This window comes from Rhinoraja longicauda, chromosome 41 (genome assembly GCF_053455715.1).
Source record: "Rhinoraja longicauda isolate Sanriku21f chromosome 41, sRhiLon1.1, whole genome shotgun sequence".
Lineage (NCBI taxonomy): Eukaryota > Metazoa > Chordata > Chondrichthyes > Rajiformes > Arhynchobatidae > Rhinoraja > Rhinoraja longicauda.
The window spans coordinates 12,169,828-12,194,361 of record NC_135993.1 but is presented as its reverse complement, the minus strand read 5'-3'; the positions used below and the strand labels follow the sequence as shown (position 1 = coordinate 12,194,361).

The 24,534-nt window shown below is 49.6% G+C and overlaps 2 protein-coding genes across 3 annotated transcripts in view; one reads left to right on the top strand and one right to left on the bottom strand.

Moving 5' to 3' along the window:
* LOC144611818 (protein FAM98A-like) overlaps positions 1–655 on the bottom strand; it is a 16,801-nt gene extending 16,146 nt beyond the window's left edge. For both annotated transcript variants that reach the window (XM_078431092.1, XM_078431094.1), the window contains exon 1: positions 605–655. In XM_078431092.1, the coding sequence (XP_078287218.1) occupies positions 605–642 (38 nt within the window). In that variant the 5' untranslated portion in view covers positions 643–655. The remainder of the gene's footprint in view (positions 1–604) is intronic.
* Positions 656–5,983: 5,328 nt separating this feature from the next.
* Positions 5,984–24,326, top strand: psmd8 (proteasome 26S subunit, non-ATPase 8). The gene is made up of 7 exons (XM_078430869.1): positions 5,984–6,140; positions 9,540–9,612; positions 14,051–14,153; positions 15,974–16,139; positions 17,530–17,630; positions 21,900–22,011; positions 23,666–24,326. Exons 1-7 carry the CDS (start codon positions 6,030–6,032, stop codon positions 23,801–23,803), a joined length of 804 nt encoding a protein of 267 aa, XP_078286995.1. The 5' UTR covers positions 5,984–6,029; the 3' UTR covers positions 23,804–24,326.
* Positions 24,327–24,534: the final 208 nt, after the last annotated feature.

The following is a 24,534-nucleotide window of genomic DNA, read 5'->3' as shown; positions in this document are numbered from 1 at the left end:
CCACACACACACACCACACACACACACCCCACACACACACACACACACACACCCCCCACACACACACACACACACACCCCACACACACACACACACACACACACACACCCCCACACACACCCCACACACACACACACCACACACACACACCCCACACACACACACACACACACACCCCCCCACACACACACACACACACCCCACACACACACACACCCCACACACACACCCCCCCACACACACACACACACCCCCCCCACACACACACACCCCCCCACACACACACACCCCACACACACACCCCCCCACACACACACCCCCCCACACACACACACCCCCCCACACACACACACCCCCCCACACACACACACCCCCCCCACACACACACACCCCACACACACACCCCCACACACACACACCCCCCCCACACACACACACCCCACACACACACCCCCACACACACACACCACCCCACACACACACACCCCCCCACACACACACCCCCCCACACACACACACCCCCCCACACACACACACCCCCACACACACACACCCCCCACACACACACACACCTCTCCCTCTCCCTCTCTCTCTCTTTCTTTACCCCAGCACGTTCAGCGTCGCCGCCGCCGCCACCTCCATCTCCCGCTCAAAGATACTAGAGGAGCAAGACAGACCACCCTGAACATCGTGGTACGTCACGGCGGCCATTTTAGTAGGCAGACCTTGCAGAAACATTTAAAAAGTAAAATAACAAAACTCTGTGAATTGATAGATGAGATATATTTTGCATTTAATGGTATCACCACACATACTGTTCCCACAAAACACTGATCACACTGCGAGAGGCAGAGCGAACGGCGGGTATTGCTTACTAAAATGGCGGACTTTACGCTCCTTTGCGCACTACACTTCAGTATAGGCGATTAGCTTACTAAAATGGCGGACGTTACGCTCCTTCTTCAGTAGAGACGATTTGCTTACTGCAATGGCGGACGGTACGCTTCAGTTGCGGACAGCACTTCAGTATAGACGATTTGCTTACTATAATGGCGGACGTTACGTTTCTGTTGCGTACTGCAGTTCAGTAAGGCGATTTGCTTACTAAAATGGCGGACGTAACGCTTCCGTTGCGTACTGTACTTCAGTATAGACGATGTGCTTACTACAATGGCGGACGTTTCGCTCCATTGCGGACGACACTTCAGTACAGGCGATTACACGGAGTGGTTCATCTTGCTCCTCTAGTATCTTTGCTCCCTCCACCCTCGCCGGTCAGTGGGACCACTCCGTCGAAATAGTAAGCAAATCGCCTATACTGAAGTGCAGCACGCAACGGAGCGTAACGTCCGCCATTTTAGTAAGCAAATCGCCAAAAATGAAGTGCAGCACGCAACGGAGCCATTTTAGTAAGCAAATCGCCTTAACTGAAGTACAGCACGCAACGGTGCGTAACGTCCGCCATTGTAGTAAGCAAAACGCTTATACTGAAGTGTAGTACGCAAAGGAGCGTAATGTCCGCCATTTTAGTAAGCAAAACCCGCCGTTCGCTCTGCCTCTTGCAGTGTAATCAGTGTTTTGGGGGAACAGTATGTGTGTGATGATACCATTAACATGCAGAATATATCTCACCTGTCAACTCACAGATTTTTGTTATTTTTTCGTTTTAAATGTTTAAATGAATTTATTATTTCTTACTGTTTCTGCCCATTTCCCTCCCACCCTTCCTCCCCAGCCCCCTCTTGTGCAGTTTCTCTTGTATTGCTCAAACACACACTGCACACAAATATAACATATTATATTATATATATATATATATACACACACACACACACATATATATATAGTCTCTTGTGATTTCCTCTAATTATTTGTTTAGCAACCTTTTTCTTTCAATCTGTCTCCCTCTCGCTCTCTCACTTGTGAAAAGTTAGTTACATGCATTAACACGATCCTTACCCACTACCCTACAACCTGTAAACATTTCATATTTAAATTCAACCCATAAGTTGTTCAAATAACATTTGTTTTGTGATTTATGGATTTTTCAAATGTGAATATCTCATATCGACACATTTGTGGGTTAGCAGTACATTGCACCAACCCCCTCAATTTTAAATCATTCAAAATTGAACTTCATAAACAAGGATAACACTTTTTATTTCTGTCATATCAGGTAACTAATGAAAGTGATGTATAATTCAACATAAATCAAACAATGATAGGCTCACCCCAAAGGACAAAATGTCCAACTTATAGATAATAATAATTACATCGTAATGGGCGGCACGGTAGCGCAGCGGTAGAGTTGCTGCTTTACAGCGAATGCAGCGTCGGAGACTCAGGTTCGATCCTGACTACGGGTGCTGCACTGTAAGGAGTTTGTACGTTCTCCCCGTGACCTGCGTGGGTTTTCTCCGAGATCTTCAGTTTCCTCCCACACTCCAAAGACGTACAGGTATGTAGGTTAATTGGCTGGGTAAAAATGTTATTAAAAAAAAAAAAAAATTGTCCCTAGTGGGTGTAGGATAGTGTTAATGTACGGGGATCGCTGGGCGGCACAGACTTGGTGGGCCGAAAAGGCCTGTTTCCGGCTGTATATATATGATATGATGATATGAATTCGCATCAGTTTGTGTGTGTAACAAAACAAATTTTCAAACTATATACATAAACAAGTGCATTACTTTTAATATATATTTCAAGCACCTTATGTACTAATGTTGCACTTTTTGAACTTTCTTACACTTCCTTTTAACGGCCATGTCTTGCAGTTTTCTATTCTTAAATTTAAATCCATAATGTCTGTCAACACTCACAAAGATTGAGACAATTCAAGCCTTGATTCTTTTGCTGCACAAGTTCATGTCCTGGTATTCTTGTGTATTCTGTATTGCTTGGTTTATCAGATGGGAGATGTTGTTCCTGGTCATTTTGACATCGTCAAAATCTGTGCGAAACACTTTCTCACACACTTCACAGAACGCTAGAAAGTATTCAGAAGTCACCATCAAGGAACCGAAGGCAGACGTTGATGTGTCATATGCTTTATGATGGATGAACATGAGGGCAGGATTAACTAAAGGTGCATCAGGTCATAGTAGGACTTCTCTGCATGTCTGGCATGTTGAGGACAGTTCATGTGAAGGGATGATTCTGCATGGGGTGGACAGACGTTTTTGGCGGATTAGGGATCTCAAGGAGCGTTGGAACTGCATTGTAGCCTGTTCTTGGTCTGCTTGTTGGAAAAATGGTCAAGTTCGAAGTGTTCAGAACAAAGACGGTGGTTGTTTGACAAGTAAACAGGCCGTTGTTAGCTGTGGGCTAGGTGAAAACGAGTTACAGACAATGAGACTCAACAAGACGACTTTGAAGCTGGTACGATGTGGGTGGGGGAGGGATGGAGAGAGAGGGAATGTCGGGGTTACTTGATGTTCGCAAAATAAATATTCATACCACTGGGATTGTAAGCTGCCCAAGCTAAATATGAGATGCTGTTCCTCCAATTTGCGTTTGGCCTCACTCTGACAGTGGAGGAGACCGAGGACAGAAAGGTCAGTGCGGGAATGGGAAGGAGAATTAAAGTGTCTGGCAACCGTGAGATCAGGTAGTTTCAGGCAGACTGAATGAAGGTGTTCTCTAAACGATCGCCCAGTCTACGTTTGGTCTCGCCGGTGTATAAGAGTCTTGGGTGACTTGGACAGGTTGTGTGAGTGGGCAGATGCAGTTTAATGTGGATAAATGTGAGGTTATCCACTTTGGTGGTGAGAACAGGAAGGCAGATTATTATCTGAATGGTGTCAAGTTAGGAAATGGGGAAGTACAAAGAGATCTGGGTGTCCTTGTTCATCAGTCACTTAAAGTTAGCATGCAGGTACAGCAGGCAGTGAAGAAAGCTAATGGCATATCATATCATATCATATATATACAGCCGGAAACAGGCCTTTTCGGCCCTCCAAGTCTGTGCCGCCCAGTGATCCCCGTACATTAACACTATCCTACACCCACTAGGGACAATTTTTACATTTTACATTTACCCAGCCAATTAACCTACATACCTGTACGTCTTTGGAGTGTGGGAGGAAACCGAAGATCTCGGAGAAAACCCACGCAGGTCACGGGGAGAACGTACAAATTCCTTCCAGTGCAGCACCCGTAGTCAGGATCGAACCTGAGTCTCCGGCGCTGCATTCGCTGTAAAGCAGCAACTCTACCGCTGCGCTACCGTGCCGCCCAAGGCATGTTGGCCTTTACGACAAGAGGAGTTGAATATACGAGCAAAGAGGTCTTTCTGCAGTTGTATAGGGCTCTAGTAGGACCGCACCTGGAGTACTGTGTGCAGTTTTGGTCTCCAAATTTGAGGAAGGGCATTCTTGCTACTGAGGTCGTGCAGCATAGGTTTACTAGGTTAATTCCCGGAATGGCGGGAGATTGAAAAGACTAGGCTTGTACTCACTGGAGTTTAGAAGGATGAGAGGGGATCTTATAGAAACATATAAAATTATAAAAGGACTGGACAAGCTAGATGCAGGAAAAATGTTCCCAAGGTTGGGCGAGTCCAGAACCAGGGGGCACAGTCTTAGAATAAACGGGAGGCCATTTAAAACTGAGGTGAGAAAAAACTTTTTCACCCAGAGTTGTGAATTTGTGGAATTCTCTGCCACAGAGGGCATTGGAGGCCAATTCACTGGATGGATCGAAGAGTCCAGAACCTGGGGCCACAGTTTAAGAATAAGGGGTAGGCCAGTTATCAACGGAGATGAGGAAAAACCTTTTCAGTCAGAGAGTTGTAAATCTGTGGAATTCTCTGCCTCAGAAGGCAGTGGGGGCCAATTCTCTGGATGCTTTCAAGAGAGAGTTAGATAGAGCTCTTAAAGATAGCGGAGTCAAGGGATTTGGGGAGAAGGCAGGAACGGGGTACTGATTGTGAATGATCAGCCATGATCACAGTGAATGGAGGTGCTAGCTCGAAGGGCCGAATGGCCTCCTCCTGCACCTATTGTCTATTGAGACTACATCCTAAACAATGGATAGAGTAGATGAGATTGGAGAAGGTGCAAGTGAAGCTCAGCCTAACCTGCAAGGAGGGTGGAGCTATCGGGACCTTGGACTGTGGTCCTCTTGAGCATCTGCGGAGGGAATGCACTGGCAACATTTAGGGTCGAGACCCTTCTTCAGACTGATTGTAGTAGGGCAGAGAAAGCTGGGAGGGAGAGGTTGGGGTGGAACAAAGCCTGGCAAGTGATAATAGACACAAAATGCTGGAGTAACTCAGCGGGACAGGCAGCATCTCTGGAGAGAAGGAATGGGTGACGTTTTGGGTCGAGACCCTTCTTCCGTCTGAGAGACAGGAGAGAGAGACACAGAGATAAGGAAGGGCGATGTGTGAAAAAGGCAGATCAAAGGGGACGTTGTCCTGGGGAAATGTAGAATGGTAAAGCGTGGTTGTAGAGTTGGAGAGCAGGAGGAATCACAGAGGGAGGGCAGCGAGAGAGGTTGTCGCAGAACTCTCGTCGGAGAACTTCTTCAAAGTTGGCTCGCCATGAGGAGAGGATATCATATTGGCGCAGAAGAAACTGCAGATGCTTGTTTACACAAAGGATAGACAACATGCTGGAGTAACGCAGCGGGATGGGCAGCTTCACTGGATTGTCTTTGGTGTCAACCAGCATCTGCAGTTCCAGGCTTTGCCCATTGAGAGTGTGGAGCCAGCGACCTCCTCAAGATGGCGGCGCGGACGAGTGGAGACGACATGTTCCGGTGAGGTCTAGCCAGGGTGAGGGCATGTCCGGCGGGGGCGGGGCGCCGGGTGACGAAGTTTCCGGTGAGGGCGGGGCGCCGGATGACGGTATTGACCGTGAGGGCGGGGCGCCGTGCGACGCCGATGCCGGGTGAGCTCATTTCCGGTGAGGTCAGGCCAGGGTGACGATATTTCCGGTGAGGTCAGGCCGGGTTGTCGGAGGTTCCGGTGAGGGCGGGACGCCGGGAGACGCGGTTTCCGGCGGGAGCGGGGGCGCGCAGTCACGGCGATGGCGGCGCAGCTGGAGCAGGCGGTCGGGATGTACGAGCAGCTGCGGGGGGAGTGGGCCCGCAAAAACCCCAACCTCCGCAAATGCGAGGAGCTGCTCGTCAAACTGAAGGTGAGGGGAGAGGGGGAGAGAGGGAGAGGGGGAGAGGGGGAGGGGGAGGGGGAGAGGGGGAGGGGGAGGGAGGGGGAGGGGGAGGGAGGGAGGGGGAGAGGGGGAGGGAGGGGGAGGGGGAGAGGGGGGGGGGGGAGAGGGAGAGGGAGAGGGGGGGGAGAGGGAGAGGGAGGGGGAGAGGGGGAGGGGGAGAGGGGGAGGGGGAGAGGGGGAGGGGGAGAGGGGGAGGGGGAGAGGGAGAGGGAGAGAGGGAGGGGGGGACATGATGGAGAGAGAGAGGGACAAGGTGAAGGGAGAGAGAGAGAGAGAGACAAGGGAGATAGAGAGAGAGAGAATATGAGGGTAGATGGAGAGAGAGAGAGAGAGAGGGGCAAGGTGAAGGGAGAGAGAGAGGGGCAAGGTGAAGGGAGAGAGAGAGGGGCAAGGTGAAGGGAGAGAGAGAGGGGCAAGGTGAAGGGAGAGAGAGAGGGGCAAGGTGAAGGGAGAGAGAGAGGCAAGATGAAGGGAGAGAGAGAGACAGTGACAAGGGAGATAGAGAGAGAGAGAATATGAGGGTAGACGGAGAGAGATAGAGGGGCAAGATGAAGGGAGAGAGAGAGGGACAAGATGAGGGTAGAGAGAGAGAGGGACAAGATGGAGAGATAATATGAGGGTAGAGGGAGAGAGAGGAACAAGATAAAGGGAGAGATGCGGAACTCATTTGTTGATTCACCACCCTCTGACTCAACAAATTCCTCATCTCCTTCCTAAAGGCACATCCTTTAATTCTGAGGCTGTGCCCTCTGGTCCAAGACTCTCCCACTGGTGGAAACATCCTCTCCACATCCACTCTATCCAGGCCGCTCACTATTCGGTACGTTTCAATGAGGTCCCCCCTCATCCTTCTAAACTCCAGCGAGTACAGGCCCAGTGCCGACAAACGCTCATCGTATGTTAACCCACTCATTCCTGGGATCATTCTTGTAAACCTCCTCTGGACCCCTGTACTGTGTGCAGTTTTGGTCTCCAAATTTGAGGAAGGATATTCTTGCTATTGAGGGCGTGCAGCGTAGGTTTACTAGGTTAATTCCCGCAATGGCGGGACTGTCATATGTTGAAAGACTGGAGGATGAGAGGATTAGAAGGATGAGAGGGGATCTTATCGAAACGTATAAGATTATTAAGGGGTTGGACACGTTAGAGGCAGGAAACATGTTCCCAATGTTGGGGGAGTCCACAACAAGGGGCCACAGTTTAAGAATAAGGGGTAGGCCATTTAGAACTGAGATGAGGAAAAACATTTTCAGTCAGAGAGTTGTGAATCTGTGGAATTCTCTGCCTCAGAAGGCAGTGGAGGCCAATTCTCTGAATGCATTCAAGAGAGAGCTAGATAGAGCTCTTAAGGATAGCGGAGTCAGGGGGTATGGGGAGATAGCAGGAACGGGGTACTGATTGAGAATGATCAGCCATGATCACATTGAATGGTGGTGCTGGCTCGAAGGGCCGAATGGCCGCCTCCTGCACCTATTGTCTATTGAACCTCTCCAGAGCCAGCACATCCTTCCGCAGGTACGGGGCCCACGTTTGCTCGCAGTGCTCCAGTCTCTTTCCCATAAGATAACAAGAGCTCCATCCATGTAGAGAGTGAATCGATTAATTGCAGGTTGATAACTCTCATCAGTACACATTATCCAAGATGGATCATGCACTATGTTTAACTATTAGTGCTGCATTCTGACTCCTGTTGTGAGGAAACCTGCAATGTTTTGATTGAATAAAAGAAGCAGCAGGGACACAGGCCCTTCGGCCCACCGGGTCCGCGCTGCCCAGCAATCCCCGCACACTAACACTATCCTACACACACTAAGGACAATTTTTTTTTACATTTGCCCAGCCAATTAACCTACATACCTGTACATCTTTGGAGTGTGGGAGGAAACCGAAGATCTCGGAGAAAACCCACGCAGGTCACGGGGAGAACGTACAAACTCCGTACAGACGGCGCCCGTAGTCGGGATCAAACCTGAGTCTCCGGCGCTGCATTCGCTGTAAGGTAGCAACTCTACCGCTGCGCCACGTTATCCCACTTTCTCATCCACTCCCTGCACACCAGGGGCAATTTACAGAGGGGCCGATTAACCTACAAACCCGCACGTCTGTGGGACGTGGGAGGAAACCGGAGCACCCGGAGGAAACCCACGTGGTCAAAGAGAGAGCGTGCAAACTCCACACAGGCAATACCCGAGGCCGGGATTGAACCCGGGCCTCTGGCACTGTGAGGCAGTGACTCCACCACTGTGCTGTAACTAGTGTGTACAGATACAGCGAGGAAACAGGCCCTGTCGGCCCACCGGGTCCGCGCCGACCAGCGATCCCCGCACACTAACACTATACCCACTAGGAACAATTAAAAAAAAACTTTTACCAAGCCAATTAACCTACATACCTGCACGTCTTAGAAGTGTGGGAGGAAACTGAAGATCTTGGAGAAAACACACGAGGAGAACGTACAAACTCCGTACAAACAGCACCCGTAGTCGGGCTCGAACCCGGGTCTCCGGCACTGCATTCGCTGTAAGGCAGCAACTCTACCGCTGCGCCACCGTGCCGCACCATTGTGAAGGGAAATGGTGGTGAAAACAAAGTCAGTAACGTGGTTCAGGAGAATTTTTCTTGAACCTGTTCAGTAGAAATTCCAAAACTAATTATGGTTTGACATCGCCTTTTGTAACAGCTGGTTTAAAATTGTACTGTTTAGTTTAATGTTCCTGCTTAATAGACCAAAGTGCAGCACATCACAATTCAGAAGTGAGAGGAGCAGAATTAGGCCATTCAGCCCATCAAGTCTACTTCGCCCTTAAATCATGGCTGATCTATCTCCCCCTCCTAACCCCATTCTCCTGCCTTCTCCCCACAACCCCTGACACCCGTACTAATCAAGAATCTATCCAACTCTGCCTTAAACAAAATCTATTGACGTCCTCCACAGACTTCTGTGGCAATGAATTCCACAGATTCACCGGTAGATTCATTCTACTTGAAATATAGTCTTTTGTTGATCTACCTATCTATGTTCCAAGGCGTCACAATCTCGGGAGATGATGCCTGACCCGCTGAGTTACTCCAGCATTTTGTGTGAAGGGTCTCAACCCGAAACGTCACCTATTCCTTCTCTCCCGAGATGCTATCTGACTTGCTGAGTTACTCCAGCATTTTCTGTCTACCTGAGATTTTAACCAGCATCTGCAGTTTTTTTTCCTACACATACGTCCCAGGGTCTTTTGCTGGCTGTCCATATTGTTAATTGTATTTCAGTGTTGTAGACTTTGAATTCTGGCCATTTTTGTGCGTCGCTCATCTTGAAAACGCCCCTGGTTGCCCCTGTGGTCTCATGACTGATGCTGTGCACTCTTGTTTCAGGTGGCTCTCCTGGAGCTGAACTTTCTGCCCACCACTGGCACCAAGCTGGCCAAGAGACAACTCATTCTGGCCCGTGAGTACCGACAGCAACAGAGCAGAGGGTCAATTTTGCCTCTTCTGTACCAGATCCCCGTCATTTGTAAATCACAAAGTACTGCAGTAACTCAGCTGGTCAGGCAGCATCTGCGGAAGCAATGGACGGATGACGGTTTGGGTCGGGACCCTTCTTCAGTCTCTAGACCAGAGATTCCTGCATCTGTAGTTCTTCGTATTGACATCAATTGTATTTTAATTTAACGTTAAACTGCTGAATCCCACCAGATTGTGAGGTGGTTTTCTTTCAGTTTTAGAAAAAGGCTTTTTGAGACTGAGAGATTCTCGACCCAAATAGACCCTCAGTCCCTTGTGATGGACACAAAGTGAATCAGTCTGAAGAAGGGTCTCGACCCGAAACATCACCCAATCCTTCTCTCCAGAGATGCTGCCTGGTCCGCTGAGTTACTCCAGCATGTGTCTCTCCGGTTTAAACCAGCATCTGCACTTCCTACACACTCGGCCCCTGGTATCAATGCCAGCTGAAAGGGAGCTGTTTGCGTTCCAGTTCTCAGTCTGTAAACTTGTAGCTTAGTTCCACATGCTCATCCAGTTGTCTTTTTGGATGCGATAAGACCTTGTCCTGCCTCTAGTTTAATTTGGAGATACACCGCGGAAACAGGCCCCTCGGCCCACCGAGTCCGCACCGACCAGCGATCCCCGCACACTAACACTATCCTACATAGACTGGGGACAATTTTTACATTTATACCAAGCCAATTTATCTACAAACCTGCACGTCTTTGGAGTGTGGGAGGAAACGGCAGATCTTGGAGAAAACCCACGCAGGTCACGGGGAGAACGTACAAACTCCGTACAGACAGCACCCGTAGTCGGGATGGAACCCGGGTCTCTGGCACTGCAAGAGTTGTAAGGCAGCAACTCTACCCTCTGACAGTGATAATTTAATTACGTGCAGGTTTAGAGGTTAAATGGCTTTATAGATTGCCCGGGTGTGTCGGGGGCAAAACTGGGATAACATAGAACTAGTGTTATATTTTGTTATTGAAGGGTCTCGACCCAAAACGTCACCCATTCCTTCTCTACTGAGATGCTGCCTGACCTGCTGAGTTACTCCAGCATTTTGTGAAATAAATACCTCTGATTTGTACCAGCATCTGCAGTTATTTTCTTACACTAGTGTACAGGCGCTCCTCAACTTACAATGAGGTTACGTTCCGAGAAACCCATCGGAAACCCAAAATATCGCACGTCAAAATGCATTTAATACATGTGATCATGTGGCCGGAAGCGAGTTGCAGCTCGCCACAGATCACTGCCGTTTGCACCATCGCAAAGTGGAACTATCGCACTGACTGAAGAACTGAAGAAGGGTCTCAACCCGAAACGTCACCCATTCCTTCTCTCCTGAGATGCTGCCTGACCTGCTGAGTTACTCCAGCATTTTGTGAATAAATGCGTAGTATAGTGTTAGTGTGCGGGGATCGCTGGTCGGCGCGAATGGTGGACTTAGGGGCCTGTTTCTGCGCTGTATCACTAAACTAGAGGCAGGACAAGGTCTTATCGTATCCAAAAAGACAACCGGATGAGCATATGGAACTAAGTTTGCAGACCGAGAACCGGAAGGCAAACTGTTCCCTTTCAGCTGAGAGTGTCTTAGTCTCCCTAACTGACTTGTGATTGATGTCGAAAAAGCCTTTTTCTAAAACTGAAAACTATCGTACCAAACTATATATACCAAAACTATCGTGGTACCATCCTTTATGCAGGCACATGGTCAGCCTTGCTCATTAACATCCTTTCAATAATAGTGCCCTGAATTGTGGGGATTTCTCATTGTGACCAAATTAATTGTCCAGGAAGTGAAGAAAAAAAAACTGCAGACGCTGGTTTAAAGTGAAGGAATACACAGAGTGCTGGAGGAACTCAGCGGGTCAGGCAGCATCTGTGGAGAACATGGATAGGTGACGTTTCACAGAGTGCTGGAGTAACTCAGCGGGTCAGGCAGCATCTCTGGAGAGAAGGAATGGGTGACGTTTCGGGGCAGGACCCGCATCAGTCTGAAGAAGGGTCTCGACCTGAAACGTCACCCATTCCTTCTCTCCCGAGATGCTGCCTGACCCGCTGAGTTACTCCAGCATTTTGTGTCTACCTCTGAGTTTCTTGATAGTTGTGGGATCTCCACTCATCTGGGCAAGTGTCCTGCTGATTTATGTGTTGTGCGCGCGGAGGGGGTTTGGTGCATCAGGAAATAAGTTGCTCCAGGAGTCTGACCACTTGTAGCCGTAATATTGATGTGGCTGGTTCAGTTGTAGTCATGGCTGGTGGTGACCTGCAGGATGTTTGTGGACTTAAAACGTTTTCCCCCATGGGCAAACCCATGGTGACGCAGCAGTAGAGTTGACAGCGCCAGAGACCCGGGTTCCATCCCGACTACGGGTGCTGACTGTACAGTGTTTGCACCTTCTCCCCATGACCTGACGGGTTTTCTCCAGGAGTTCCGGTTTCCTCCCACACTCCAAAGACGTACAGCTTTGTAGGTTTGAGGGTTCAAGGTCAGTTTATTGCCACATGTACCAGTTAAGCTCCCCGTTGGATTGCAACCTTGTTGTGGTCGGGGAGCTCGTGTGTCTCAGTGACCCCCAGAGCTGTGGCAGCGAGAGATTCGTCTCCTGTTAGGGCTTCCCATGCTGGACAGGTGGAAGGGTAGAGACCAGACCAAGAGCGATCCACTGGTCCTCCAGGTTGGGGGTTGAGCACAGGGCACAACCCCGCCTCGTAAAACCAACATGTTAGCCAACAACAACTGAAGGAATCATATTTATTCACAAAATGCTGGAGTAACTCAGCAGGTCAGGCAGCATCTCAGGAGAGAAGGAATGGGTGACTTTTCGGGTCGAGACCCTTCTTCAGACTGATGTCAGGGGGGCGGGACAAAGGAAGGATATAGGTGGAGACAGGAAGATAGAGGGAGATCTGGGAAGGGGGAGGGGAAGAGAGGGACAGAGGAACTATCTAAAGTTGGAGAAGTCAGCGTTCATACCACTGGGGTGCAAGCTGCCCAGGCGAAATATAAGGTGCTGTTCATCCAATTTGCGGTGGGCCTCACTATGGCACTGGAGGAGGCCCATGACAGAAAGGTCAGAGTGGGAGGGGGAGTTGAAGTGCTCGGCCATCGGGAGATCAGTTTGGCCAACGCGGACCAAGCGCAGGTGTTGAGCGAATTGATCGCCGAGCCTGCTTTTGGTTTCGCCGATGTAAATAAGTTGACGTCTGGAGCAGAGGATGCAATAGATGAGGTTGGAGGAGGTGCAGGTGAACCTCTGTTTCACCTGGAAAGACTGTTTGGGTCCTTGGATGGAGTTGAGGGGGGAGGTAAAGGGACAGGTGTTGCATCTCGTGCAGTTGCAGGGGAAAGTGCCCGGGGTTATGGTGGTTTGGGTAGGAAGGGACGAGTGGACCAGGGAGTTATGGAGGGAACGGTCTCTGCGGAACGCAGAAAGGGGAGGGGATGGGAATCAACACTACTGGGCGTACAGACAGGAGTGGAGGACCTTTGTTGTTGCCCTCCATGCCAGGAGGCATAATGGGCAGTAAGTAAGTAAGTACCAGTTAAGGTGCAGTGAAATTTGAGTTACAAGACACACAGCCACATAAACGTTAACATAAACATAAACATCCACCACAGTGGATCCCACATTCTTCACTGTGATGGAAGGCAGTGAAGTTCAAACCTCTTCCTCTTTGTTCTCCCGCGGTCGGGGCAGCCAGACCATCCGCAGTCTGGGCGATCAAAGCCCCCGCAGCCGATGATCCAAGCCCCAGGTCGGGGTGATTGAAACTCCCGCGTCGGGGCGGTTGAAACTCTCTCCGCGGCATGGAGCTCCCGAGTCGGCCTCTTCTTACCAGAGACCGCGGGCTTCATGGTGTTAAAGTCCACAGGCCCCGTTGGAGCTCTCCACAGTCGATCACCGGCAAAGGGGTCGCAGCTCCGCCATGTTAAAGTCCCGCAGACTCCCGCGGCTTGGAGAGCCGGGCCGGTCTCCAGGAAAGGCCGCCAACTCCACGATGTTAGGCCGCACTGCGGACGGAGATACGACACGGGAAACAATCGCATCTCCGTCGAGGTAAGAGATTAAATAAACGTTTCCCCCCCACCCCCCACGTCAAACAAACCAAGGAACATGAAAACATATTTTTAACACATACTAAAAGTAACAAAGAAGAAGGAAGGACAGGCAGACTGTTGGCGAGGCAGCCACAGCTGGTGGCGCCACCCAGTGTTCAGTGGACACACTAGGTCAATTGACATGGTGACATTGTAAACTGTCCCCAGTATGGCCGTGTACAGGATAGTGGCCGTGTACGGAGGGATCGCTGGTCGGAGCGGACGGTGGGCCGAAGGGCCTGTTCCCACGCTGAATCTCTCAACTAAACTAATGTCTTTTATATTTAAGGGGATGTTTTGGAAATCGGGGCACAGTGGAGTATCCTGAAGAAAGATATCCCTTCATTTGAGCGTTACATGGCACAGCTCAAGTGCTATTACTTTGACTACAAGTAAGTGCTGCTGAATGATATCAGGGTACGAAAGGCAGACACACAATGCTGGGGTAACTCAGCGGGTCAGGCAGCATCAATGGAGAGAAGGAATGGGTGGCGTTTTGGGTCGAGACCCTTCTTCAGAGATCCTTCTCTCCTGACCCGCTGAGTTACTCCAGCTTTTTGTGTCTATCTTTGGTGTAAACAGCATCTGCAGTTCCTTCCTAAACGTGGAGTATACAATAAAGAGTATATCCATAAAATTAGGCAGTTAGAGAAGGAATTATGCTTGTGCACACGAGGCTGTGGGAATAGGTATCAATTCTTTGGAAAAAATACAGGGAACCCTTGTTTTAACAGACCTCTTTATAATGTGCAGGAAGGAACTGCAGATGCTGGTTTAAACTGAAGAAAGACACAAGATGCTGGAGTAACTCAGCGGGACAGGCAGCATCTCTGGAGAGAAGGAATGGGTAGCATCTCGGATCGAGACCCTTCTTCAGACCCGACCTGAAACGTCACCCATTCCTTCTCTCCAGAGATGCTGCCTGTCCCGCTGAGTTACTCCACCATTTGTGTCTGTCTTTATAATGGATTTTGGTGCGAGCAGACCAAATCTGTTGTTGACCGGGGTCGTTATTTTGAATGACGACCAGGTGGACATAGCGAATGGTGTTCATGAACCATGTTAACTTGGTTTAGTTTAGAGGTACAGGTTGTAAACACCAAGCAGTCACGGTGGCGCAGCAATAGAATTGCTGCCTTACGGCGAATGCAGCGCCGGAGACTCGGGTTCCATCCCGACTACGGGCGCTGTTTGTACGGAGTTTGTACGTTCTCCCCGTGACCTGCATGGGTGTTCTCCGAGATCTTCGGTTTCCTTCCACACTCCAAAGACGTTCAGGTTTGTCGGTTAATTGGCTTGGTAAATGTAACAATTGTCCCTCATGTGTGTAGGGTGGTGTTAGTGTGTGGGGATCGCTGGTCGGCGCGGACCCGGTGGGCCGAAGGGCCTGTTTCCGCGCTGTATCTCTAAACTAAACTAAACCAAGCCCGTGCTGCCGAGCGATCACCCGCACACTAGTTCTATCCTAAACAGGAGGGACAATTCACTATGTGTCGGATAGAACTACCGCAGTGGTTCTATCTTGACCCCCATATTGCAATGACAAGGATATTGTGACAATTATATCTTTCCCCGTGACTCCATCCTCACTCCACACCACAAAGATGTGCAGGCTTCCAGGGCAGCTGGCATCCGTGAACCGCTGGAGGAGATAGCTCTGGCAGATACAATTAAGGAGAATCCAAAGCGATTTCAAGATTCAAATTATTGTCACATGTACCAGTTAAGGTCCGGTGAAATTTGAGCTACCATACAGCCACACTAAGTGAAAAGCAACAAGACACACAGCCACATAAACGTTAACATGAACATCCACCACAGCGGATTCCACATTCCTCACTGTGATGGAAGGTAATAAAGTTCCATCAGCTTCCTCTTTGTCCACCCGCGGTCGTGGCTGTTGAACCGTCTGCAGTCGCCGCTGCCGACTGTCCGATATCCGAGCCCTCGCGTCAGGATGATCCAAACTCCCCGCGTTGGGGACGTTTGTAAAAAACTCTCCGCGGCATGGAGCTCCCGAGCCGGCCTCTTACCAGAGACCGCGGGCTTCACGGTGCTAAACTCCACAGGATTTAAAGTGCATTAAGGCAAAAAGGGGTACCTAGAGAGAGAGTAGGTCCCTCAGAAACAGAAATCAAAATGTGTGGAGCAGCAGGAGAGGGGAGAACTCAACGTTGTGGAGGTTTCATTCACATTTTGCTTGACTCTGCAGGGATGAATTGCCGGAGTCCGCCTACAAACACCAACTACTGGGGCTGAACCTCCTGTTCCTTCTGTCTCAGAACCGGGTGGCTGAGTTCCACACGGAGCTGGAGAGGCTCCCCGCCAAAGATATACAGAGCAACGTCTACATCAAGCACCCGGTCTCACTCGAGCAGGTAACGTTCCTGTGGGGGGTCAGTACAGCCCGGCTCAGGAACAACAGGGCGCCGAGATGCAAGTGCACTTTGCATTTACTCAGGTAGACACACAGTGCTGGAGTAACTCAGCGGGTCAGGCAGCATCGGTGGAGAACATGGACACAGAGTGCTGGAGTAACTCAGCGGGTCAGGCAGCATCGGTGGAGAACATGGATAGGTGTTGTTTCACAGAGTGCTGGAGTAACTCAGCGGGTCAGGCAGCATCTGTGGAGAGAAGGAATCAGTGACATTTCGGGACGAAACCCTTCAGTCTAAAGAAGGGTCTCGACCCAAAACATCACCCATTCCCTAAAGAAGGGTCTCGACCCAAAACATCACCCATTCCTTCTCTCCTGAGATGCTGCCTGTCCCGCTGAGTTACTCCAGCATTTTGTGTCTACCTATGATTTAAACCAGCATTTGCAGTTCCTTCTTACACACTTGCATTTACTCAGGCTGTCTGTGTACTGATAACTACACCGAGTCTTTGGAGTGTGGGAGGAAACCGGAGCACCTGGAGAAACCCACGCAGGTCATAGGGAGTGCGTACAAACTCCGTACAGACAGCGCCCGTAGTCGGGATGGAACCCTAGTCTCCGGCGCTGTGAGGCAGCAACTCTACCGCTGCGCCACCCCAGCCACAATGCGAACCCTTTTTTCAAACTCAATGAATTGGGTCGGAACCTTCTGACTCATAGAGATAATATGTTGGGTGTCTTTTACGGAATTTAAATTTAAGATCTGTTTACTGGAAACCAAGAATTACATTTTTAGAAGTGCAGGTAGATAAGTGATGGTCTTGGCATCTTGAAGGTGGAGTAACTCAGCGGGTCAGGCAGCATCTCAGGAGAGATGGAATGGGTGACGTTTCGGGTCGAAACCCTTCTTCAGACTGATGAGGATCTTGGCGTCTTGTTCAACACAAACATTGTGGGCCGAAGGGCCTGTTCCTGCTCTACTGTTCTTGTGTGTTGTGTATCTTATAGCACGGCATCACCTGTTAGTTTAGACTAGGCTATAGATTTTTAAATCAAAACCGCCCCTCCCCTTCTTCAGTCTGAAGAAGGGTCTCGACCCAAAACGTCACGCATTTCTCTCCCGAGATGCTGCCTGACCCGCTGAGTTACTCCAGCGTTTTGTGTCTACCTTCAAGGTTTAGAGGGAAATGGGCCAAATGCAGGCAGGTGGGACTAGCAGAGGGGTCTTTGTGGTCATGGGCAAGTTGGCCCAAAGGGCCTCTTTCACGCTGTGTGACTTATTAAAGTCTTTCAAAAGAGCGCCAAAGTTTTATAATGTGATGTGACGGTTCAGTTTAAAAAGTGGAGTTGCTACATGCTCCTGGGCTCTCACCTTTCTCGTATTGTTTCAGTATCTGATGGAAGGCAGCTACAACAAAGTGTTCTTGGCCAAGGGAAACATCCCAGCTGAAAGCTACACCTTCTTCATTGATATCCTGCTCGATACCATTAGGTAAGTCCCAGCTCACAGCTCACTGAAGTTCCTGTGCCTAGAATCTTGTTTGGGGCAGGTCCATGAGACTGGAACCCAAGGTTCTGACCCATCCCCTCCCCTGACATCAGTCTGAAGAAGTATAAGAAAATAACTGCAGATGCTGGTACAAATCGAAGGTATTTATTCACAAAATGCTGGAGTAACTCAGCAGCTCATGAAGCATCTCGGGAGAGAAGGAATGGGTGACGTTTCGGGTCGAGACCCTTCTGAAGATGCTGCCTGACCTGCTGAGTTACTCCAGCATTTTGTGAATAAATACCGTCAGTCTGAAGAAGGGTCTCGACCCGAAACGTCACCCATTCCTTCTCTCCCGAGGTGTTGCCTGACCTGCTGAGTTACTCCAGCATTGTGTGTCTACCTTCGATTTAAACCAGCATCGTCAGTTCCTTCCCAGCCTGTAGTTATCTGGTGGACAAACTAGTATCCCCACAAGAAAACATCACCACATCCCCCACTCCTCCTCTCCAGAGATCCTGCCTGCCCCGCTGAGTTACTCCAGCATTTTGTGTCTCTTTGCCGTAGATGATTAGTTTAGGGACACATCACGTAAACAGGCCCTTTGGCCCATTGTGTCTGCGCCGACCTGCTATCCCCGCCCGCACACCCTACCCTACACACACTATTGACCATTTACAATTGTGCCAAGCTAATTTACCCACAAACCCGTACGTCTTTGGAGTGTGGGAGGAAACTGGAGAATGTCCACGCAGGTCATAGAGTGATACAGTGTGGAAACAGGCCCTTCAGCCCAACTTGCCCACACCGGCCAACAATGTCCCAGCTACACTAGTCCCACCTGCCCGCGTTTGGTCCATATTCCTCCAAACCCTTCCCATCCATGTACCTGTCTAACTGTTTCTTAAACGTTCACTGGGGGAATGTACAAAGTCTGTGGTCGGGATGGAACGCGGGTCTCTGGCACTGTGAGGCAGCAACTCTACCGCTGTGCCACCGTGCCGTAATCTGGGAATGTTGTTTGGAGCGTGTCCGTGATTGTAAGGTGATGAGTGTGTGTGGGGCTAACACCACAGTGTGTGCAGGGATTGCAGATCTGGCTATGCTGTCTGAGAGAAATACATGAAAGGACGCAAAATGCTGGAGTAACTCAGCGGGTCAGGCAGCATCTGTGGAGAACATGGATAGGTGACGTTTCACAGAGTGCTGGAGTAACTCAGCAGGTCAGGCAGCATCTCTGAAGGGACCCATCTTCAGTCTCATGACACATACATAAACCCTTGATGTTCCAGGACAGAGTCACAATTTCAGAACAAAACTAAGACTGACTCGTTTTTACCACTAGACTTCAGTGATATAGTGCGGCAACAAGCTCTTTGGCCCACGGAGTCTGTGCCGACCAGCGATCATCCCGTACGTTAGCACTATCCTTCACACTAGGGACAATTCACAATTGTACCAAAGCCAATTAACCTACAAACCTGTATGTCTTTGCAGTGTGGGAGCAAACCAGAGCACCTGGAGAAAACCCACGCGGTCACATGTCATGTACTGTATATAACATCACTTCATTTAGAATACTGTGTCAGTTTGTTGATCTTTAGTGGTGGGTCTTAGATATCTTGGGAAATGTTTGGGCAGTGCATGGTTCCTTGAAGGTGGAGTCGCAGGTAGATAGGTAGTCAAAAAGGCTTTTGGCATTTTGGCCTTCATCAGTCAGAGTATTGAAGTTGGGAGGTCATGTTGCAGTTGTTTCAGACGTTGGTGAGACCGCATTTAGAATATTGTGTTCAGTTCTCGGCACCATGTTATAGGAAAGATATTGTCAAGCTTGAAAGGGTTCAGAGAAGATTTACATGGATATTACCAGGACTAGAGGGTGTGAGCTTCAGGGAGAGGTTGAGTAGGCTGGGTCTCTATTCTATGGAGCGCAGGAGGATGAGGGGAGATCTTATAGAGGTGTACAAAATCATGAGAGGAACAGGCCGGGTAGATGCATAGGGTCTTTTGCCAAGAGTAGGAGAATCTAGGACCAGAGGACACAGGTTCAAGGTGAAGGGGAAAAGATTTAATAGGAATCCGAGGGGTAACTTTTTCACACAGAGGGTGGTGGGTGTATGGAACAAGCTGCCAGAGGAAGTAGTTGAGGCAGGGACTATCCCATTGTTTGAGAAACAGTTAGACAGGTACATGGATAGGACAGGTTTGGAGGGATATGGACCAAGCGCAGGCAAGTGGGACTAGTGTAGCTGGGACATGTTGGCCGGTGTGGGTGAGTTGGGCTGAAGGGCCTGTTTCCACACTCTATGATTAGAGATAACAGATTTAGCAACACTGGGAAAGTTGCTGTGCACGTTACTTGTCACCCTTCTATCATTAGTTCAGTTTATTGTCACGTGTACCGAGGTACAGTGAAAAGCATTTGTTGCGTGCTAACCAGTCAGCGGAAAGACAATACATGATTACAATTGAGCCGTCCACAGTGTAGATACAGGATAAAGTGAATAACATTTAGTGCAAGATAAAGTCTGATTAAAGATAGTCCGAGGGTCTCCAATGAGGTAGATAGTAGTTCTGCACTGCTCTCTGGTTGTGGTAGGATGGTTCAGTTGCTTGGAAGAAACTGTCCCTGAATCTGGAGGTGTGCGTTTTCACACTTCTGTGCCTTCTGTACCTTTTGCCCGATGGGAGAGCCCTGAAATGTGGAATATAAATGAAAGCCTTTTCTTTAAACCGGTCTGAAGAAGGATCCTGACCTGAAACGTCTCCTTTGGTACAGCGGTAGAGTTGCTGCCTCACAGCGCCAGAGACCCAGGTTCCATCCTGACTACAGGTGCTGTCTGTACAGAGTTTATACGTTCTCCCCGTGACCTGCGTGGGTTTTCTCCAGGAAGCTCCGGTTTCCTCCCACACTCCAAAGACGTACAGGTTTGTAGGTTAATTGGTACAATTGTTAGTTGTCCCTAGTGTGTGTAGGATAGTGTTAGTGTGGGATCACTGGTTGGTGTGGACTCAATGGGCCGAAGGGCCTGTTTCCGCATTGTACCTCAAAACTAAATAACCATAGTAATCATGTTCAGACATTGTGGGCCAAAGGAACTATTCCTGTGTTCTTCTGTTCTATGCTATAAATTACATGGAAAATAGGTGGCTATTTGGCCCTTCGAGCCAGCACCGGCATTCATTGTGATCGTGGCTGATCATCCACGATCAGTAACCCGTGCCTGCCTTCTCCCCATATCTTGATTCCACTAGCCCCTAGAGCTCTAACTCTCTTAAATCCATCCAGAGAATTCCACAAATTCACAACTCTCTCGATTAATCTGACAATAGTAAATGAAGATCAACGGAAATAGAAAGGGTTAACATGACAGGTGAAGATACTTCATGGGAACTCCATCAGAGATGGAGCCATCAGTCTGAAGAAGGGTCTCGACCTAAAACGTCACCCATTCCTTCTCTCCTAGATGCTGCCTGACCCGCTGAGTTACTCCAGCATTTTGTGATACCTTCGATTTGTACCAGCATCTGCAGTTATTTTCCTACCCATCAGAGATTAACATCATCTTCAGCATGGGCATTGTGGGCTGCAAGATTGTTTCTTTGCTCTGTTCTCTACTCTTAGGGAATTAAAGGATACTAGACCAAGTGGACCCGTTGGGCCCAAACCTCTCCTGCATTGGTTCAGCACCCTCTCCCCTCCCTCCCTCCTCTCCCCCCCTCCCCTTCCCCCCTCCACTCTCCCTCCTCCCTTCTCCCCTCCCCCCATTCCATCCCCCTCAACCTCCCTCCCCCCTCCCTCCCTCCCTCCCTCCCAAGGAGATACATCTAAACTTTAAAATGTGAATAACTTTTAAAACATAACACCGATTTCAATGAAACTTTCTCCGTTAGCACCAAAGGGACGACGGTGAGTAAGGTGGGCCTAAAATTGTCACGCTATCGTGTACCGTTTCGGCTGTAATTCAGAAACAAACAAACGAGAGTTTTAGTATATAGATAGATGGTAGGAAAGTGGGTTGGTGGGTTAATTGGCTGTTCTGAATGGCCACCAGTGTGTCGGTGAGTGGGGAGGGTGGGAGATGATGATAAGGTTCTGGGAAGTTGAGTGTAAATGGATGGAATGTCCATGTGCACCCAGCTACTGCCTGCCCCGCTGAGTTACCCCAGCAACGTGTGTGCTACTGCCTGCCCCGCTGAGTTACCCCAGCAACGTGTGTGCTACACCATTCCAGCAGCTGCAGTTCCTTGTGCTCCATTCTCTTCCCTCAGGGATGAAATTGCTGGCTGTATCGAGAAGGCGTACGAAAATATATTATTCAGTGAAGCTTCGAGGACACTCTTTTTCACCGCGCCAAAGAAGATGACCGAGTACACAAAGAAGGTGTGCAGATCGTGACGCCGGTCGGTCTCCGTAAGCAATTGGCGAGTGGTTTAGGAAGGTTTGGGAGGGTCTCATGTATTGATGGCAGAAGGTTCTATTTGTGATGCATGAAAAGGGGTGGTTTCTTCAATAGGTCTCTGTTTAATGTTAAGGTTTGTCTTGCATATTTTCAATATCTTATGGTCATAAGTGAGAGGAGCAGAATTAGGCCATTCGGCCCATCAAGTCTACTCCGCCCTTCAATCATGGCTGATCTATCTCTCCCTCCCAAACCCCATTCTCCTGCCTTCTCCCCATAACCCCTGACACCCGCACTAATCAAGAATCTGCCAAGCTGTGTCGTAAAAATATCCAATGACTTGGCCTCCACAGCCGTCTGTGGCAATGAATTCTTCAGATTCACCACCCTCTGACTAAAGAAATTCCTTCTCATCTCCTATCTCCTTTAATTCTGAGGCTGTGCCCTCTGGTCCTAGACTCTCCCACTAGTGGAAACATCCTCTCCACATCCATTCCATCCAAGTCTTTCACTATTCCGTGTGTTTCACTGAGGGTCTCCTCCCATCCCTTTAAACTCCAGCGAGTACAGGCCCAGTGCCGTCAAACGCTCATCATAGGTTAACCCACTCATTCCTGGGATCATTCTTGTAAACCTCCTCTGGACCCTCTCCAGAGCCAGCACATCCTTCCTCAGATACGGGGCCCAAAACTGTTCATAATATTCCAAATGTGGCCTGACCAGCGCCTTGTAGAGCCCCAGCATTACAGGACATCCCTGTTTTTATATTCTAGATATATATAATAGAATAGAAGTGTGCTGACTGGAATAGACAAATGATATTGGGTGGGAGCTAGGTGATGCATTTAGACTGAATGTTAACTGGTACTCGGAGTCAGGATACTGGGATGAGCTTGGTCTAAAATGGACGTCCTGTAGTATTAGACAAGGGCCTGTACAGTGGCACAGCGGTAGAGTTGCTGCCTAATACCACTTTCCGTGCCAGAGATGCGGGCGCTGTCTGTACGGCTCGGTGGCGCAGCGGTAGAGCTACTGCGTCACAGCGCCAGAGACCCGGGTTCCATCCCGACTACGGGCGCTGTCTGTACGGAGTTTGTACGTTCTCCCCGTGACCCGCGTGGGTTTTCTCCGAGGCCTTCGGTTTCCTCCCACACTCCAAAGATGTGCAGGTTTGTAGGTCAATTGGCTTGGTGTAAAATGTAAAATTGTCCCCAGTGTGTGTTGGATAGCGTTAGTGTGCGGGGATCGCTGGGCGTTGCAGACTCGGTGGGCCGAAGGGCCTGGTGTGTGCTGGGCTGTGTGGGGAGGGTTTGATGGGCGTGTGGGGAGGGTTTGGTGGGTGTGTGGGGAGGGTTTGGTGGGCGTGTGGGGAGGGTTTGGTGGGTGGGTGTGTGTGCTGAGCTGTGTGGGGAGGGTTTGGTGTGGGTGTGTGTGCTGAGCTGTGTGGGGAGGGTTTGGTGTGGGTGTGTGTGCTGAGCTGTGTGGGGAGGGTTTGGTGTGTGTGTGTGTGCTGGGCTGTGTGGGGAGGGTTTGGTGTGTGTGTGTGTGCTGGGCTGTGTGGGAAGGGTTTGATGTGCTCACTCACTGCTCTCTCTGTCCACTACTCTCACTCACTGCTGTCTCTGTCCACTACAGAGGGGCTGGCTGCTGGGCCCGGATAATTATTACTCCTTCACCCAGCAACAGCAGAAGCCGGAGGATGCCACCATCCCATCCACAGAGCTGGCCAAGCAAGTCATCGAGTACGCCCGGCACCTGGAAATGATCGTCTAAGCCGGCCGGGTGAGACGGCATTTTCACCAGCGAGTGGGGTGTTTGTTTTTGTTTCTTTTGAGGAAGGAGGGTGTCTAGTTTGCACAATGTCATGAGTGATAGGCCCAGAATCCCGCCACTCGGCCCATCTAAATGCCATCTCGTTTTCAACAAGGGGTTTTCTTCCTCCTTCTCGACGAGGGATGGGAGCAGTTGCATCTGCACTCTTCAACTGGAAGTAGTTGAGGACTATGGGTTCATTGCATTGATGGGCCCTGCTGAACACAAGACCCGGGCAGTCCAGTTATCCTGCACGCAATGTTTGCACATCTGACACTGGAACCCAGTTACACCTTCAATTCTCAACAATTCCTGCTCTCGGGACTCTCCGATTCCCACCAATACTGATGTGCAGCGTTTTAGTTCCAAACTCTTGGTGACGATGTCTGCCATCCTGACCTGATCTAAAGTGGACAGTTAGCTCCAGGTGTAATCTGAGGAGCCTTGCCTATCTTCAAAATAAACTCCGACTGTTTTCACAGAAGCCTTGTGTTTGTGAATCATTGTGTTGGGGAAGTTATCTGCTGTGTTGCATAGCCCATTACTGAACGCTGAATGTGTACGAAGCAACTACAGATGTCGGTATAAATCGAAGAGTTCACAAAATGCTGGAGTAACTCAGCAGGTCGGGCAGCATCTCTGGAGAGAAGGAATGGGTGGCCTTTCGGGTCGAGACCCTTCTTCAGACTGAT

Excerpts from the sequence above, each read along its gene's own strand:
- psmd8 (XM_078430869.1), top strand. The coding sequence starts at position 6,030 with ATGGCGGCGCAGCTGGAGCAGGCGGTCGGGATGTACGAGCAGCTGCGG. Across the intron at positions 14,154-15,973 it reads TGCTATTACTTTGACTACAA|GGATGAATTGCCGGAGTCCG; the intron begins GTAAGTGCTGCT and ends TTGACTCTGCAG. Across the intron at positions 17,631-21,899 it reads ATCCTGCTCGATACCATTAG|GGATGAAATTGCTGGCTGTA; the intron begins GTAAGTCCCAGC and ends CTCTTCCCTCAG.